At 49.3% G+C, this 19,177-nt stretch overlaps 1 protein-coding gene across 1 annotated transcript; it reads left to right on the top strand.

Annotated features, from left to right (window-relative positions):
• The first annotated feature begins 1,234 nt into the window (after positions 1-1,234).
• Positions 1,235-11,331, top strand: DLL4 (delta like canonical Notch ligand 4). Its single transcript, XM_084263628.1, has 11 exons — positions 1,235-1,635; positions 1,781-2,044; positions 2,462-2,519; positions 3,485-3,754; positions 4,688-4,748; positions 4,857-4,987; positions 6,367-6,536; positions 7,607-7,826; positions 8,296-9,004; positions 9,743-9,851; positions 11,202-11,331. The coding sequence occupies exons 1-11, from the start codon at positions 1,582-1,584 to the stop codon at positions 11,205-11,207; spliced, it is 2,052 nt and encodes a 683-aa protein (XP_084119754.1). The 5' UTR covers positions 1,235-1,581; the 3' UTR covers positions 11,208-11,331.
• The last annotated feature ends 7,846 nt before the right edge of the window (positions 11,332-19,177 follow it).

The raw sequence follows: 19,177 nt of genomic DNA, 5'->3' as shown, positions 1-19,177 counted from the left end.
AAAGCCACATGAAAGGCCTTCTCTGTGCTTGGCTTTAATGAGGGACACGCGACCCAACAATAAGCGCACGCTGCAATCAGGCCAAGGGCTTTACTGGCACACGCCAGACCGCAGCCCGGCACCGGCCACTGCCAAGCAGCTTGACACGGCCCGCGGCCCCCCGCGGCCCCCCGCTCCCGCATCGCTTGCCCGCAAGCTCCCGAGTCTCCCCCTTGCCCGTAGTTTGTTTGGTTTGGGTTTGGTTTTTTTTTTCTGGGGGAGGGGGGCGGGGTGGAGGGGGAGGCAGCGGCAGCAGCGCAGCCGGGCCCCGTCCCCGTCTCGCCGGCCCGCCAGCCTCGGCCAACTCACTTCCACCGATTTCCGACGGGCGCCCGAGCGCCCGCAGCTCCCCGCTGTGCCCGTCTCCCCGCCATCACCCGCCCCTCTCGCCCCTTCCATCGGTGGGTTCCGGAGCATCGCCGTTCGCCGGGCTCAGCCTAACGCCAGGGGCGGCCGTCGGTGCGCCGGACCTGCGGCAAGGGCGTCCCGGAGCAAGCTGCTGAGCCCCGGAGGCGGCGGCGGGGCCGTCCCGTGGGCCCGGCTGTCGGGCGAGCACGGTTTTACTTTTACTTTCCACCTGGGGCCAGCCCTCGCCAGGCAGGGCAACTCCTGCCCGCCGGCCCCGTCGCGGCTGCGGGGCGCAGCGCCGCGCTGCCCCGTCCCGCCTCCCCGGGGAGCGCCGGGGAAGCGGGGGACACACACACCACACGGGGACGGGACACGCGTGTAAGCGATCGGCGAAGGGGGAACGTGCAACCACCCAAACAACCAAACTACGAGTGCTTTTTAAACACCTCATTCCCTATTGTTTGGCCGCTCCGCGTCCGATTTTCGAGGGAACTCTCCTCGCAGTGCGAGCGCCGTAAATATCTCAACAGATGCTCGGCTTGTTCGTAATCAGCTCGGCTCCGCGGCGGGCAGCGTGGCAGCGGCGGCAGCAGGGTATTAATTCGGGATATGAGGGCTCTCCGCAACATTTGGCTCTTTTTTTTTTTTTTCCCCTCCTCTCCTCTCTCTCCTCTCCTCCTCTCTCTCCTTCTTCCAGAAAGGAAAGATGGAAAAGGGGAGGGATCGCCCGTGAGTCTGACTGACAGTTTACATAATGAGCTTGTGAGGATGCGAGGCAACTATATAAACAGCTCGAAGGGAAGCAAGTTTTCCATTTAGAGCGCTGTTAGCACCGGTTAAAGGAGGAGCGGTTCTACGCTAAGCACTCCCCTCCACGTCTCTCACCAAACCCACCTGGCTTTGGAGTTTATAAAGGCGACGACAAGCGACCAGAGGTCGGCGGTTGGCTGAAGGATTAATTCCCAGAAGGGGGGGGGGGGGGAACACGACACGACACACGGATCGCCACCTGGATTTTACCTTCCGATTTCTGCTGGTGCACGGGGAATATTTGGAAGAGCAGGTTGCTCCAAGAGAATCGCCGTGGCGCCTCGCTTTTCTCCTTCGACCGAGAAGCGCTCGCTTGGACCATTTGAGGAATACAGGAGGAAAAAACTAACCCCGCTGAGAACTCGAAGCTCGAATAACACAAGGATGACAGCCTTGCGCATCTTTGGCTTGACGTTTCTGTTAATGATTTTGCAGCAGGTAATGGCACATCCAAAGATAAAAAAAAAAAAAAAAAGTAAATAAAGGGTTGGCGAAATGTAAAGCGGGTGATGGAAGCAAGTTTGCATGGCAAAGCCGGGGTAAGGTCTGATTTGGCTATTTTGTGTGTCTCCCCTTTGTGCAGAGGGTGTCCGGCTCTGGCGTCTTCCAGCTGGAGCTGCACGAATTCGTGAATAGCCACGGGTCCCTGGCCAGCGGGAAGCCCTGCTCCCCCCACTGCAGGACCTTCTTTCGCGTCTGTTTGAAGCATTTTCAGGCAGTGGTGTCCCCGGGCTCCTGCACTTTCGGCAGCATCATCACCCCGGTTCTGGGAATAAACTCCTTCAGCATCAAGGACACAGAGAGATTTGACAGCCCCATTAAGCTGCCCTTTAACTTCACGTGGCCGGTGAGAATCCACTTTAAACCCGATGGCGGCGGTGGGGCAGGAGGGCGGCGAGGGAAGGCTGATCGCAGCGCTCTGTTAATCTGTCATGTAAACAAACTACTTTCGCCTTTAGACTTATTTCCAGAACTTCCTTTAAAGGGGGGAAAAGCGAGAAGGCGCGTCCAGCCCCCAGCACTCGGGATAATGAGCGTTACTGGGAGAAAGAAAAGCAAAAGGGGGGGTGTGTGGGGTGGGTGGGGGGGTACCGGCGGTCTGCGGGAGGTAGAGGGAGAAGCGCGTAGCCGCGGGGAGAGTGCCGGCGCGGGGCCCCGGCGGTGCGGGGCGGGGGCCGGGCCGGGCCGGGCCGGGCCGGGCCGCGCTGCGCTGCGGTGGGGCGCGGCGGGGCGCCGGGCTGACGCTGGTTTCTCCCCTCCGCAGGGCACCTTCTCTCTGATCATCCAGGCCTGGCACGCGCCCGCCAACTACCTGCCGGAAGGTGACTGAGGCCGCGCGAGGCCGGCAGGGGGCGCCCGCGGCGTGCGGGGGGGGTGCGCGCGCGTGGGAGGTGGGGGGGGGGAGTGTGTGTGTGTGTGTGCGTGCGCGCGGGGGTGCGCGCGTGTGCGTGTGCACGAGTGTGAGCGCGTGCGGGGGTGGGTGCGCGCGCGCGCGAGTGTGTGTGCGTGCGTGTGCGCGCGGGTGCGCGCGTACGTGCGTGTGTGCATATGGCTGGGTTCGCCTGCGCGTGATGCCTGTGTGTGCCCGTGTCTGCGCGCGTGTGCGCGTCCCGCCCCCGCCCCGCCGCGGGCACGGCCGCCCGGGCTCAGCTGTTGCACCGTAACCCCGGGCCGGGCCGGGCCGAGCCGGGCTGGGCTTCTCCCGCCGCAAGACCCGGCCCCCAGCGATATCCATCAGGGGCCGCTTTGATTCTGCCCCGGCCCGAGCTCCAGCACAATCGCGTTTCCTCCGGGTTATTTTTGGCGTGGGAAAGCGAGGCGGGCTGCGGTGAGAAAGCCGGGAGCTGCCAGCGAACCCCGGCCGCCTTTTCCTGTATTTTACACCTTGCTCGAATTCCGCCCTTTGGAAAGGAATAATGGCTTTGGGATGTTTTTCCGAGCCGGGAGGAAAAGGATATTCCGCGGCAGCCCCCGCTTCCAAAGGCCCCTCCACTGAGCGCCCCTCCACCCCCCCGCCCCGGTGGCCATATCCCTCCATACATCTGTGCACATACATGTACAGACACACACGTGTGTGTGCATACAGGTGTGAGTGTGTGTGTGTGTGTGTGTGTGTGAGCGTGTGTGTGTCCGCGGCTCCGCTCCTCTCCGGCGGGGCAGGGGGGGTCTCGCTGCTCGGTGCGGGTGGTTTTCGTGGGGGGACGAGGGAACTGGCCGCGCCGGGACGCGGCTCGCTGCGGGCGGTACCCGCCGGTCGCTGACGCGGGGGTGTCTGCTCTCCCCGCAGGCTCCCGGCCGCCGTCGGAAGACTGGCTCATCAGCCAGATGTCGATCCAGCGGTCGCTGTCGGTGGGCGAGGACTGGTCGCAGGACGTGCAGAGCGGCCAGCAGACCCAGCTCCGCTACTCCTACCGGGTGGTCTGCAGCGAGAACTACTACGGCGAGAGCTGCTCCCGCCTCTGCAAGCGCCGCGACGACCGCTTCGGGCACTACGTCTGCGAGGCGGACGGCAGCCTGGCCTGCCTGCCCGGCTGGACCGGCGAGTACTGCACCGATCGTAAGTCACCCCCCATCCCTCCAACAGGAGCGCCGGCGGGGCGGGGCAGGGAGCGGGAGACCAGCGGGTACCAACCGGAGCCTCGCTGGGGCATCGGGGGAGCATCGTCTGCTTTGGCTTCCCTAGGCCCAACTCCTCCCCGCGGAGGGGCAGGGACGCCGGTGAGAAGCCCCCGAGAAAACATGAACCCCCCCATGGCATCAGGGAGCTGCTCCCACCTGGCACCCAAAAGCAATCCCCTCGCCCAGTGCCGCTGGTGGGCCTGCCCCCGGCTGTAGCTGGCTTTGCTGTGCCTCCACCGCACTGTGCCATGCTGACCTTTCCTCTCCCTGCCTGGAGACACGAAGTTGCACGCCGGGGACTTTGCCCCCTTTGGCTGCGGTGACTAAGGCCGCGCTTCACCTCCAGCAGCACAGAAAGAGCCAGCAGAGGAAGGGTCTTGGCCGATATCCCCAAATCAGTGATACCTGTTCCAAGCTAGAACGATAGCAGCTTGCCCACACAAATGCTTGCAGCCTTCCTGCTGCTGTGAGAGATGAGGCAGGTGTTGTGGTGTAGTAGGAATCTTTAACGTGGGGCTTGGGGTCCCGTTGGGGTTATTTTTTCGGTCTTTCCCTAACACAAGCCAGAGCCGCCTCCTCTTGCTCCTTTTCTAGCAAGAGTTGCAAGAGTTCATGTTTGTTGTATAAACAGAAAAACTAAAGGACAACTTGTCAAACCTTGGCTCTCCTTGTTCACTTCCTCCTGCTCTAGAACTCCCCGTACTGAGGATTTTTTAAAACTAAAGCTTTGAAAGTGCACAACTGGTTTCCAAAGTTGTGTGTTGTCTTTTTTTTTTTATAAAAAAGCTGGCATTTCCCCTTTTCAAAATGCATTCTGTAGTGCCATGTGTATTTACCTAAACGCTTCTGCTTTTTTATGTTCTCTTTACAGCCATCTGCCTGTCTGGATGTACTGAACAGAACGGGTATTGCAACAAGCCCGGAGAGTGCATGTGAGTAGACAGCAATTGTGATCTGAACTGAAGTTAAAATGTCACCTTGTAATAGAAACTTAAACTCTTTTCCACGTTGTTAATGGTTTAATTTGACTTTTCTTGCAGCTGTCGCCCTGGTTGGCAAGGCCGCTACTGTGATGAGTGCATTCCCCATATAGGCTGCCGCCACGGGACCTGTAAAACACAATGGCAGTGCATCTGCGATGAAGGATGGGGTGGCCTCTTCTGTGATCAAGGTTAGTTCTGAAGGTCATGCTTACGACTCTAGATTGGGTATCCCTCAGTGCGGGACGAAGGAATCCGACCCATGGGAGCTGGCATTAAATTTTCACAGGCTGTGCGTTCACAGGCGGTGGTTTGTACCACGGCTGACTAACGTACCAGTGTTTGTAGTAATTTTGGTTGAAAATAAGCAAACCTTTTTGGTACCTGCAGTTTTTATTCTGAAAAAAACCCCCCCTCAACCCCAAAACCCAAACCAAACCAGCAACAACCTGGATGAATGTTGAGCGGGCGAGTTTTCTGCCTGCTCAAGCTAAGTTGAACTTACTCCCTGCACAACAATTTACTAAACAGTTTCCAGCAGCAGTAAACACCATAATTTGGGCCTTCCTTACTTTGCATACAAGGAAGTTAACTCATGTGATAAGTCTGGAGCATGAGAGAAAAATCATGTAAGCAAGAATGAAAAGTACAGGTTCCATTTTAAGGTACACCGGACCACTTCCACCTATTCAACCCAGTGAATCACTGAACTGTAGCCAGCTGAGCAGTCATGTCCTCAAGGCCATATATGCACTGCTGGCACTGAGATCACGACGTTCTCAAAGCAAGCTGAGTGTTTTCAAGAGAGTTAAAGGATTAGGCTGAATTAAATAGAAGTTTGCAGATTTTTTTTTTCTTTCTTTCTTTCTGCTTTTAGTTATCTATTAACTGGTTGTATTCCAATTGCTCTATGGTATTTATAGAGATAATAAAGATTTTCTACGTACGTCCTCTGAACTTGTGTGCTTAACCTCTGTCTCAAATTTGAAAGGGAACAAAAAAAAAGAGAACCGTCAAGCTTCGTGGAGCATTTAGACAGTTTAAACAACTAGCATTCATAACAATAAATAAGCAATAAAACATCTCTAGCGTTTGTTTAAACCTCCAAACCAAAAACATTTCCTCCCTGCCTCCTCTCGGCCACACACCCTTTTCAGACGGGGCTCACTGTTTTAATACATGGCGTGGTGAGTCTTTCAGAGAGCACAGGCTTGTGAAGTGTGTTTCCCAACGTGACACCTAAATCCCATTGCAGCTAACAGGCTTAAGCACATGAAAAAGGTGCACCAAAGTACTAAGAAAGTGAAATTTTTTGCCGGGTCCTTCAAAATTCCAAGCTCATGTATGAGAGTAATGGATGTAGGGGAAAACCTAGAATCAGCAATAATCCAAAACAGCGGGTTATTACTGATAATAACCTGGATAATCATCTCCAGTATCCCTACTGATAGCAGAATGAAAGTGTTCATTGAAAATTCTGCCTTTTTTTTCATTGACTGAAGCACTTGTTGCGTGAATGTCTCTTCCCAGCTGCGAAAGGCGTTTTCTCTAACTCCTGGTGTCCTTGCAGATCTGAACTACTGCACGCACCACAGACCGTGCAAGAACGGAGCAACCTGTATGAACACCGGCCAGGGCAGCTACACGTGCTCATGCAAACCCGGCTTTACTGGTGTCGACTGCGAACACGAGATCAGCGAGTGCGACAGCAATCCCTGCAGGAATGGCGGCAGTTGCACGGTAAGGGCATTCTGAAACGTGAGGTCTTTGTGTGAAGCTAGCCCCAGGATACCTTTTCAGTAATGGTCCTGTGACCGCATAATGGGAATTCGATAGCGCCCAGGTTCATTACTGGTGCTCACAACTATCATACCGAACCCTTCCCGAGAGGTGCCAGGGGAGGAAGTCTGTTACAGGAGGAGATGTATCATCTAGATTAGAACCAGTCAACTGATCCTTAGGTTTCTGTGGCAGCCATTATGAGAGCTCGGCAAGATCCAAGTTTGGTGAGGGAGCCGACCTGTAAACCAACGAGCTTCTCAACCCACAGTTCATACAGACAGGCACTAAATCGATATTTTAATAGCAAAGAAAACTGCTTTCTGTTTTGGGAGCGTAGTGTCAGACAAGCTGAGGGCAATCAGCTGAAACACTTGCTGTCGGGCAGGGTTTTGCATTTTCGGTTTCCTGGAGTCTAGTGTTTCAGTGTGCTTTTGGACCTGGCCAACGATTGATTCTACCTGTTGATAAAGACTGGCCAATTATAGATATCGAATGTGATCTGATGAATATTTAGCTTAAAGCTAACGGTGCAAGACCCTAGATCCCTTCTCCCAAAGCCTTGGAAAGAAGAAACAGTTTTGATGTGATTGAAGTGGTGGGATTTATCCATGGCACAGCAAAGTAAGCCCTTGTAAAGAGAAAAGGGGCTCGTACACCGAGGATAAATGGTCTGATCACAGCTGTGTAGGTCAACCCATGCTGTTCTGCTCAGGGAGGACCTCAGGGTTCCCATTAGGCAGTAGTGGCATTAGAAATGTTTTTGTCTAGCTGCCTGTAGGCTCCCTACAGCTGCATCTGCTCTGCTTGCGTGCCCACACGATTACCCCTACACACTGAGTCCAGCCGATTCCCAGCTTTATCCCTCACTGTCCAGCCTGCAGTTATTTATTCTCCAATGGCCGCTTCTGCCGCTTCAGCGTGAGGATGAGCAGGGACTGAAGAGCACACGCTGCCGACCAAAAATAAGCAAGCAAGTAGCTCTCACTGGGTGCCTCCAAATAACAGCAGCACAACGTTGTGTTTTGCAGGATATGGAGAACGGTTATCACTGCCTGTGCCCCCCCGGCTACTACGGCACTCACTGCGAGCACAGCGCTTTGACCTGCGTGGATTCCCCGTGCTTTAACGGCGGCACGTGCTTGGAGAAAGAGCAAGGGGCCAGCTACACTTGCATTTGCCCTTTCGGCTTCACGGGGTCCAACTGTGAAAAAAAAGTGGACAGGTGCACAAGCAACCCATGTGCAAACGGTGAGTCTTTTGGTGGGGAAGTCTCATGCCTCTGACTTGTTTGTGCTTTTCAGTGCAGAAGTGATAGAAATCCAATCTGACCTCTACTCTTCCTCTAACACATTAGTCTATCTCCCCCCACCACCGTATTCCACATCTACCCTAATTTTAGTCTCTTGCTGGGGTCAGGGCAGGGGGTGGGGGCCTTTCAGTGGTATTTTCTGTGCAGCAGAACAATGCAGAAGGTTTATCACGGGATGGGGAAGGTGGCAGAGCTAGGTAGATTAAATTCACTCGACTACATATTTAGAAAAGGCATGTTTATAAGGCATGGCAATAGTCAGGTAAAATAGAAGGAACTTTGAGATGAGCAGTTGTTATGTAAAATAACCTCCCTCTTCTCCAGACAGCAGGGAGAGGTTTAAGTTTCTGAGGGAAGTGCCTTGCGGATTAACTTTAATTTTTATTTTCCTTTTTTTCTCCCCCTCAGATGGTAACTGCTTTTACCTTGGTCAGATCCGCGTGTGTCGTTGTCGGCCTGGTTTCTCTGGTCAGAAATGTGAGATAAACATCAATGACTGTGCCAGAAACCCATGTTCCAATGGGGGAACCTGTCATGATCTGATCAACGATTACACCTGCACATGCTTGCCAGGCTACAGTGGCAGGAACTGTGACATCAAAACCCGAGATGAATGTGCTTCTGGGCCATGTGAGAATGGAGGCACATGCTACAGCGGACTTTATAGTGCCAGCTTTGTCTGCTACTGCCCTTCTAGCTTCATGGGCAACCGTTGCGAATTGCCAGTTTATTCGGTGCCCGTTACACTTCCTCCTAAACAAGTCCCCTGGATTGCTATATCCATGGGGGTGGGGCTGGTGGCTTTGCTCATACTGTTCTGCATGATAGCGATGGTCATCAGGCAGATGAGGATGCACCCAGAGCAGGACTTGGAGACAATGAACAACTTGTCTGACTTCCAGAAGGACAATCTCATTCCAGCTTCCCAGCTCAAAAACACCAATAAAAATAAAGACCTTGAAGTGGACTGTGGATTGGAGAAATCAAACTACAAACCTAAGAATCATAAACTGGACTACAATCTGGTAAAAGACCTGACAAGTAGAGGGCCACAGGAAGACAAATACTACAAAAGTGAAAAGTGTTTAGGAGAAAAGTCTCCCCTCCGACTACACAGGTGAGAATCCAGTCTGCCTTTGAGTCTTTCTTAAGGTCCCTCGTCTTCAAACTGGTCTAGAAGCATATGAGAAAATATGGGGAAAAAAAGAAACCTTGAGATAGTACACAAACCAGAGCAAAGGCAGGAGTCTTCACACTGCAGTACGTGTGTCACGACCAAGCAGTATCCTTAGCGAAGTTGGTTAAATTGAGTGTTCATGCAGGGTGCTGCTAGAATGGTGCTTGGAGTGGAACAGGAGTGGCTAGGTCAGTGGTGAAGGTAAGAAGTGTCTTTCCTTCCTCAAAAGATCTTGGAGGAGGAACAGTTAAGGCATATAGTGATTCAAAATAAGTTGTTATTTAGAAGGCAAAATGATCTGCTCACGAAGAAGAGAGGTAGAGTAAAAATAACTACTTTTTCAAGAAAAGAAAAGGGCAAGTATTCACTGGGTCATCAGCCTTCTGATACACGTACTTAAAGTCTTGCCTGGGATCTGCTTGCATCTGTTTCACTGAGGGATCTGAGGAGTACGCCAGTAGGTTTGGACATGGCAGAAGCATAGGAAGGCTGTGGGCTTTTCCTTACTTATGCTTTTCTAGTGGAAAAGCGTCCTGCCATCATATAGAACCCGTGAAACTTCATCCTCTGCATTTCTTTCCCACACCTCCATAGCTATCTCATTGCACCCCTCCATATTCATGATAGTCAGGCTTGTTAGTAGTCAACTAACGTTCTTTTCTCTCCGCTCTGCCTTAGTGAAAAGCCAGAATGTAGGATATCAGCGATATGCTCGCCAAGGGATTCAATGTACCAGTCCGTCTTTGTGATAACAGAAGAAAGAAATGAGTGCATCATAGCCACAGAGGTAAGTATGCAGGTGGATGGGCATAAACTCACAAAGTAAAGGGGTAAACTATCCTTTAGAATTGCATGAGTAGATTACTCTATTCCCAGGGATCCCAGATGCTTCCCAGCATTCACCGGTCCTCTTTTATGGCCCACATAGAACATACATTGAGGAAAATAAAGAAATTAGTAGCTCTGATTTGATTAAAACAGAGATTTTGAGCTTAGATAAAGTCAGTGGGAGATGAAAGCACAGAACGTCAGCCCATAAAATTTCAGTATGTTGTGGGATGATTTCCTTTTAGATAGGCAGTCAACAAAAATTAGGATAATAAACATTCATAGGCCCACTGATGTAAAGCCATGGCTTTTCCCATGACTACAATGGATAATCTGTGTTCTGTGGAAATGGGCAAAGCTCTCGATTCCCAGCAGAAGATGGAAGGTAGCTGAATCTGTTAGTGGATAGTCATCGCAGCCGTTCAGGATGTCTGTACTAAGGTAATCTCAGCCTCGCGATGCTTAAGCTCCAGCTGTATATTCTGTAATGAAGTCAGCACTGTTCTTGATGAGCATGTCTAGATTCTGATGTTACAGTGCAAAGCCAGAGGACAGATACATGTAAAAGGAAGAGCCTAGCATTGATCGATTGATTGAAAAGCAGATATTGAGGATTCAACCAGATCCTGGAGAATGATTTTCCCTTTGTTAAAAGGCTCAGTGGAAGTTAAAGGCAATTTTCCATTAACCAGGACCTGCCTTCTTCAGTGTAGTCTTCAGTGTAGCCACCCTTGGGACTAGTTTCAGACTCAAGGAAAGAGAAGAGTGCTTCGCCACGTTGCAGTGATCTGTGAAGTAGATCTGTCTCCCTTGCCAGTGTAGATATCAAGTTGCCTCTTGAAGGCAAGCGGGAACACAAGTCAACCAACAATATTAAAAGTTTCAGTGAAAGGATTTTCAGAGATACAAATGACAACTAGACGCTTCATTCCCATTTAACTGACCTAAATACCTTATCTTCCTTTGAAGATCTTGCTGACCAAAGCTAGACGCCCAGCTTTACTTCAAGCACCTCCAGAAGTATTTTTATTTTCAGAATAACAGCCTCTGAAACCTCTCTCCACATCATTCAGCCTTAATGCTTCCAAACATGAGCTATTGAACTGTACCATTTGCTTTTTATAGAGACCTAATATTGAGCACCCAGATTTATTAGCATTCTTTCCCTCAGTCCAGGTAGAGAGGCTTCTCTTCATACGTCTCTTAAATTGCTTCAGTTTAACATACTTGAATTGCAGTTTTCAGGTTGTGCATTACTCGGTATGCTGAGCTTCCTTCTCATTCCCAGTATTACTTTGTATCCTGACAGGTATAAGACTGAAGATCAGCCCATTTGCACCTCAGATTTGGTAATGCCAGTAGATGGACGTTCCTGCTGCATTGTTTACAATTCAGAACTGGATTGGACTGTTTTTAAATACATGCAACTTGCTGCTCTCAGGCGGAGGATGGAACTGGGTGAACTGGACAGACTGTGAATTTACTGAAAGATGCAATACGCCTTTTTGTTCTTACTGCCCTTGTTTGAAGCTTGATACCAGAAATCTCAGTGGCTGTAGAAGAGGGGAGGCAGAGGGAAGAGAGAGGGGTTCAAAATGTTGTTTTAATTTGTTTGGAAAAGATACCAGGCCAGTTCCTCATGGACAGACCCCTGGCTTTCCAGAACTCTGGTTATGGGAGGTGCCGATAGATGAGGAGGCACTTGACTATCACAGATGTTGCCACAGAAGGTGTGAAGACAGACACATTGCTATGCAGATAATGGATACAGTATAAACGAGGTCTACATTTATTATTTTTTTTTTCCTGGGTTTAAAAGTGCCTAAAATGTGTCAAGAGAATCTAACAAGCCCAAACAGAGACTTGACTGCTCTTTTTGCAGTTACCTGAACAGTATTGGGCAGGGGTGGCTGATACTTCCTGCTGTGCATCTCTGTGCGTCTCCTCGCTCCTGCTGCATGTACTGGAGACGGTGTGAGGGGCGAGAGGAGGAAGGAACGAGGAATGCCGGATTTACGCATCATCTCACTTGGTGTTGCTCTGGAGAACTGATTGACCCAAGCCACAGTCTGGGACAAGATTTTTGTGGGATTTAAACATTCGTGAAGGGAAAATTGTGATAAGGAATGTGTACTGCCTCTTCCCCATTGATAAGGAGGAGTCGTGATCCTTAAAGCCTTACAAATGCGTTTAAAATCAATCAGCTCCTAAGAACCTTTACGTGCTGAGCTGTCTCAGCTGTTTTCATGCCCTTTGCACTACCAGTGATTGTGAATAGACATTACTTCTTTTAATTCTCCTTCCTCATTCTCTCCCTCCCCCAGCCTTATTTTGACACAAATTTGGGGGGTGGAGGGTGTCATGTCGTGTTTCTGAATTAGGTGCCGCCTTCTACTGCAAATAGTCTCAAAGATGCAGCTGTTACTTTTGGAAGGAGGAGAAGCAATGTTGTGACCACCCCTCCCCACCTACCCTCCGCTGTATTTCTCCATCTGGTTGCAAAGCTCCCAACTCCCGCCCTTCACCCCGGTTCCAAATGCCCAGTAGTGAAGCACCCACTGAGATGCCCTCTGCCAAGGCAGGTAGAAATTAGAGTTAGAAGGTTCAAAGCCCTGTGCTGTTTGCTTTCATGCCCATGGGAAAGGGGAAGCCTGCCCCTGGAAACCAGAGGCATGCAGGACCTCTTTCCTTACATCCATATTCACAGCAATAATAGAGGACACACCAGTGGAAAGTGCCGTGACACTAATGACATGAAACCGTGGGGTGGGGCAGAATGAGGAGGGAGGAAACAAGATCCCTTTGAAGAAACTTGGACAGTGCTCTCTCTCGGACAGAGATATTCCTGCCCTTGTAAATCCTGTTGTCGGACTAGCCCATCTACTGCCTTGAACTGTGCAGACAAGACCCCTTCACAATGTCCACTACTGACCTTCTGCTCTGACCATGTAGGACCATTTTGAAGATGACCTTCAGAAATCAATAATATGGGTTTTAGTTTGTCTGTTTGTAGTTTATTTTGAAGACTAGTATTTCAGTAATTTAAAAAAGAAAATCAGAAGCACTGAACTTTCTACGTTTTATAACATTATTTTGTATATAATGTATATTTATAATCAAAACAGAAGTGTAAATATGTTTATTACTGCTCATGTAATGTTTTTAATGTGATGACAAAGTTTGAATTTTATTTTTTTTTTCAAGCAATGAAAATACTTTCCTGCTACTACAAAGTTTATTGTGCTTTATCCTTTTACACTTCAGGTTCCCAGGCTCTGTGACAGCCAATGTTACTTGCAGCCCCAGAAGTAAGCTTGCCTGCCTGCTCCCTGCTGCCAGCCCAAAACTTACATTTTGCACGCCGCTGCTCTTGGTAAAAATGGTTGTGCTGTTAACTGCTGCCAACAAAGTTGTTCAGCTGAGTGGCATTCACCTGACAGAGAAGTTACAGGGATTTATACACTTTATAATATTTGTATTACGTGTATACCTATAATGATTGAACTGTCAGGAAAGTTAATTAACGTTTGGCTTTTTCTCTTCCATGGCAACTTGTAGCATGGAAGACACAGATTTAATACCATTTCAAAGTGGCTTAATAAACGAGCTGGCAGAGCAAGATACCATACCCTTTTTTTTTTTTTTTTAAATCCCATTTCTTGGGGACCCAAACCTCATCCTCAGGTTATGCTTGCACAGCATCTACATCTACACTTGCAAGATTGTATCCTTGTTTGTTTGTCTGTGATGGGCAAGATTTATCTTTCACTGGTGGGATTAGGGAAAGATTCAGGCTTTCTCCTCCTGAGTTCCCTATGCTACACCACAGCCGTGTCCTTTCAGGGCATCACCAAGTCATTAACCTCCACAGCCCTTTCTTTCCAAAGGAAAAAAGAACAAGTAAAAAGCCCCCTTGGATAAAGCTCTCCCAGCAGTTTAGCAGCGTTTGAATCACGTTTACAGGCTAAATCTCTCAGTAAATCGCCTAGGTGCCATCCAGCCGACATCTGAACACACAAAAGCAAAAACTATAAGAACAGGAAACCACTGCTGCTCTCTTTTAAAGCCAGACTTGTTTTGGGGGGGTTTGACAAAATGACAAAAAAACATCTTAGCATTGGATACCTTTCCTATATTTCTCCAAAATAAAATCTACCAGAACTTGCTAGGTTTTTTGGTTTTTTTAAATTTGAAACAAACCCCACTAGTGTTAAAAAAGCACCATAAGAAATTATTTTTACTTTGTCATTAAAACACTGCAAATAATGGCTTATAGGGGTTCTTCAAGGGTATTGTTAAGGTTACACGAACACTATTTGGATGGTTTTGTTTCTCCCTCTTCATCTCTTTTCTTAGCGAAATTAACTTTCAAATCCCAGCCAATTTCCCTGGCTACCGTGAAAATAAATTTAAAGATGAAACTCAGAAATAAAAAGCCACCTCCCCCTCCCCAAACATTCACCCTGTAGAGCAAATTATGAAAAACAAGCCATTGACAAAAAGCCGAGCAGATGCTCCCTGCTTGCAGTCCTTCCTCGGCAATGTGAAATAAACCCAACAGATGCCTCTCTTAATTGAGCACATGGATTACATACACACATGCACTCTGTCCTGCTTAAAACAAAACACACACAAAAATCAAACAGGAAAATAGCCAGAGAACTCTTCCCAAAGCCTAGGCGAGCAGGAATGCTAAGACTAAAAAAGTCTCAGCTCTTCCTGCTCGAAACGAGACAGGAAACCGTGTCGGTAGACAGAAGGGAGTTGAAATCCATTAAAACCTGCGGACCCGATTATGTAGATCCCACAGGGTATAAAGCAGGTACAACACATGCCTTTGTGTATCCACACAGGAGAGAGGAAAGAAAAAAAAGCATCAGCTTGCAAGGAAATCTGTGAATATTTACTGGAGGCCATACTGCACTACACAGCTACCAGAATAGATCACAGATCCCACACAGGAAAAACAGGAGCGGTGCCTGCTTCCACACAGGAGGAGATGGAAAGCATATGTGAACTGATGCACGTGTGCACATCCCCAGGTCCCTGCCAAAGAAACTGCAAGCAAATTAGCCGAGCACATAATATGACCTGGATTTAACCCACATCTTTGGCCAAAAGTTTCCGTACCAAGGGCTGCTGCGTGCTGCCTGCTCACCAGCCTGCGTCCCCCGAGGTGAGCGCATCTCTGAGCCACAGAGGGTGTGAATTCACTAGGAGGAGCTCTGAGATTCTTCTGGGCTGTAAAGACTCAACCCAAATCTCGAAGACTCCTCTTGAGGGCCACAGATGATGCCAGGACCGTACATGTACTGACAAATAGTGCCTTTTCCCTTAACAACCTTACGGAGTTCTCAGACCCAACTGAACACGTAACTTCTGTCAGCATAAGATGCACAAACTGCAGCAAGATTAGGGACTTGGCTCGCAGACTGCACCTAAATCTGTCAGTTTTCAAAGACAGCACAAACTCACTTCAACGCAACGTGACAAAACAGCAGTTTTAAGAATGAAGTCTGAGAAACTCTCCAGTATTTCCACCACCTGGTAGGAACTATTTCACAGCCTTTCAGTCTAAACAACTTCAGGGATGGATTGAGTAGGAGGGGTGCTGCTCGTGCAGCGCTTCGCTTGAATTGTTCTGTGTTTGGTTCCAGCCCTTTATCATTTACCTCTTTAATCAGTTTGCTGATTAGAGGAAACAGATGCCAGGGTATACCCGTAACTATAGCACCCACTGGTGCTGAGATGACACGCAGCAGGACCGTGCTGATGCAAACACAGCCCGGGGTATGGTGTTCAGTTAGGTTAGGGTAGATGAGGGATGCTTGTAGAAATTAGACTTGATACAGGAATGTGCCTAAAATGGGATAAATATTATGCACAATACTTGTCCAGCAACAGCTCTCAGCCTTGAAAGAGCTGCTGAGAAAGCCTAAATTAGAGATTGCACAATTGCAAACACCTAGTCCAACAGATGAAACTACCTCTGTAAAAACAGATTTCAAGTGCTTTCGTTGCTCCTCAGTCTTTTCCCACTAGTTCATGCTAAAAGGAGAAAGGCACAGCAGGCCCTTAGCAAACCTGGCTTCAGCGACAGTTACGCATCTCTGTTTGCCTGTCATTCCCTTATCTCACATGCCCGATCCATAAATGCGTATTGATTTTATGCAGGAGATACGACACTCCCAGCACATTTTGCTCACAATCCAAACTCCAGTCGTGGAGGACTGGCAAAACTCAGTGGCCCTCTGCCACGCTTGAGTATTTTCATAACTTCAATTTTACAGCCTCTCTGGAGAGTCACCGTCAATATTATCCCTCTGTGTTCCCTTCCCCCCCTCCCCATGCCCTGTTTAAGTTTTGCCAGCTCTGCTGCCAGGGCTTGCAGGTATCGACCCGGCTGGCCTGTGACACCCAAAGCAGCGAGATTTGTCCTTGATCAGTCTTGCGCCTGCTCTAACCATGCCAGCTCTGCTCTCAGACCTTGTCGGGGCAACAGAGTGACTCAGCACCATAAAACTACCCTTTCTCTTTCTCTTCCCTGTGCTGGCCTTACCACCCTTCCCCGTGCAGCAGCTTAGGGCACTTCTGCAGCCCAGTGGCCTATCGTGCTGCAGGGTTAGCTCGGAGCTCTCTGGTTCACCTGGTAAATGGTTGTGTATGGAGCAATAATTTCAGGTGCCATGGCAACTGTTCCACACACAGCACTTGATTTTTGGGACCAGCCCTTTGTCCCTTCCCTTTCAAATCTGATGGCAGACCATCAGCTTCCCAAGGGTGCTTCCTTCTCCACAGATAGATCTGCCACCCTCTCCAGTGATGCGAGGGGGAAGAAACACAACATTGATCTGCTGACAAGGCTCACCCAGCAGTCGCTGTCACGCAGAGGTCCTCACTGGCTTCCAGCAGCGCTCCACACACGTCCCCAAGGGACTCGGTGGTGACAGGTTCCGTGCAGCTCTCCACTGGGTAAGTAGAAGAGAAGGTAGAGTTTAAAAGTGAAGGGCATGGAGTGGACTGGAAAACATCTCCTGCTCCCTAAGTCTCCATCTCATTGTCTTCTCCTCTGCTTGGCTCACTCAGTGGCTTCTGACTGACATATCTCGTGAGAAGGGGTACCTAACAGCTGGGGCAAATACACTGGTCCACATCTGGAGATAATACAACCCTGGATGTAATGTGACCAGCATCTCACACAGATGATCCCATGATTACTTTGTCTTTTCCATACACTGCAGAACAGTAATGGCCTTGCCTCTCAGGAAGGTAGCAGTGTAGTATTTAACTACCAAACAGCACCTTGTTCACAGACGTGTTTTGCAAACATGCAGACAAATGAGCACAACTTGTAGTTTGAGGAGAGGCTGTTTTGTGATGACATCTTTTATCTGTGCTTTATGATTTATTTGATGAGGTGTTGCTAACTTCACAGTGGTTTTGTTGACTACATTTTAAACTAATCATCTAGAAGGTCACAGAGGTACTGTGTTTGTTTTTATAAATTAAACCAACTGCTATTTAACATCCAAACAGATCTGCGGAGAGTTATGTTTACAGCTGGAGAGGCCACCACCAGTCAGAACAGGATTCGACCATTCCTGGCACCATGCAAGAGCTCTAATGATCCCTGTACTTGGACACACAGGTCCCACAATGATTTGTGAGCAGGGTCAAAATTCCTGATACAAATATGAATCACAGTGCATTTGAAATTCCTTCTCTATTAACACTGTTCCGTATTTGCCTCACATTTTCTGCCAAAGCAGACAAAGCATTGACAGAGCATTTTTGTTCCTGCCCATAAATTCATTTGTTCTCTGGAAGATTGTCAGCAAAGAAACACAAAGCAATCAGAACAAAATGTATTTGGGGGGAGGAAAACCCACACAGGATAAATGTGTGATAATAACAAAAGAAATGGCCCTGCTCTAATTCTCTCAATTCAGCCCACCAGGTCCTGGTGTTAGCTTCTTCATCAATAGCTGCTTTTCCTCCTCTCACATCTCCTTATAGCACAGGGGCTCTTTTCTTCCCCCAGACTCCCTCCCTTCATGAAGATGACACTGATTTTCACGCTAAGTTGTTTAGGAGGAGGTTTTTGAAGTTCTCCAAAACACTAGACACAATTCACGGCCAGGTTTCCGGAGACAGAGCTCACTTACATCCTAGGAACAGGTAGAAATGCCCACAGACTTACAATTACAAAAAGCTCCTTTTGCACGGAGACAGCATGGTTATGAAGCTCTTACACATCAGATACACCTTTTTCATATGTGGGGAGGAAGAGTTTCCTCTCTGCTCTGGCAGTTGCTTCACAATCTGCCTCAGCTGTCTTTAGCAGATGCAGGTTCATCTCACCTCACTGCAGCCACCCAAGCACAAAGCATCTAGCTTAAGCCAACTGTGTGGCTTATCTAGGCTTCATGGAGACAGGTAGAACCTTCCAGCATTCTTCTCCGCAAAGGTATCTGAGATAACTGAGAGAGAAGGGTGACTCTTGGAAGGGTCAACACCATTAATTGAAACCTGACAACTACCTTTAAGATGGTCTGGGCTGTGCATGAGGCATCGTTAGGCATTAATTTGAGGCAATGCTCCTCTGGAGGGAGTGGGATGCGGACCCTTAACCCCAACGGGTCCTTGAGAAAGCCTCCCCTTCAATGGCTGCCCGTTCCTGCCCGACATGCGAGATGGAGTTGTTGAAACTATGTGACTCAGAAGGATGTTGTGAGGACTCATTCACAGCCTTCAGACTTCTCGTGGCTGCAGAAGTGCAAATAAGCCTCTACTAGTAGTGTCTTATTGTTTAAACAGCAGCTCAGTGTAAACAGCATCTGGGCAAACCAAACAGCGGGATGTGGACATGGACACATACGTTGCTCCCGCCACCTCCCCTCATGGTGGAGGAGCGTTTTCCTTGAGTTTGAGCCCAAACTGGGCCGCGCTGTGCTGCCATCATCACTTCCTGTTTGTTACCTCACGACACCATTTCCTGTTTCCTGCCCGATTACGACTGTGCCAACTGTTTTTCCCAAGCCCGAACCAGCTTCCCCAACCCCTCCCCCCCTTTTTGGCTCACAGGAAAATATCACCATCGACACCAGTCTGGTGGTGGTGGTGGGGGATTCTGCTGGCTGCTGTGTGAAGCACAGCCCTCTCCCTGCACCGGCACCTTCTGTCTCTCTGCTCGCTCGGACACCCAGTCCCAGGCTAAAGAAGCGAGTCTCACACATCCCATAAAGTGGGAGAGAAAGAAACGAGGTGCCTGTTACTCCCAGGGTT

The sequence above is a fragment of the Gallinula chloropus genome (genome assembly GCF_964237585.1).
Source record: "Gallinula chloropus genome assembly, chromosome: 4".
Taxonomy (NCBI): Eukaryota; Metazoa; Chordata; class Aves; order Gruiformes; family Rallidae; genus Gallinula; species Gallinula chloropus.
This window is presented reverse-complemented; position numbering and strand designations above follow the sequence as displayed.

Excerpts from the sequence above, each read along its gene's own strand:
- DLL4 (XM_084263628.1), top strand. The coding sequence starts at position 1,582 with ATGACAGCCTTGCGCATCTTTGGCTTGACGTTTCTGTTAATGATTTTG. Across the intron at positions 4,749-4,856 it reads AACAAGCCCGGAGAGTGCAT|CTGTCGCCCTGGTTGGCAAG; the intron begins GTGAGTAGACAG and ends CTTTTCTTGCAG. Across the intron at positions 6,537-7,606 it reads GGAATGGCGGCAGTTGCACG|GATATGGAGAACGGTTATCA; the intron begins GTAAGGGCATTC and ends TGTGTTTTGCAG.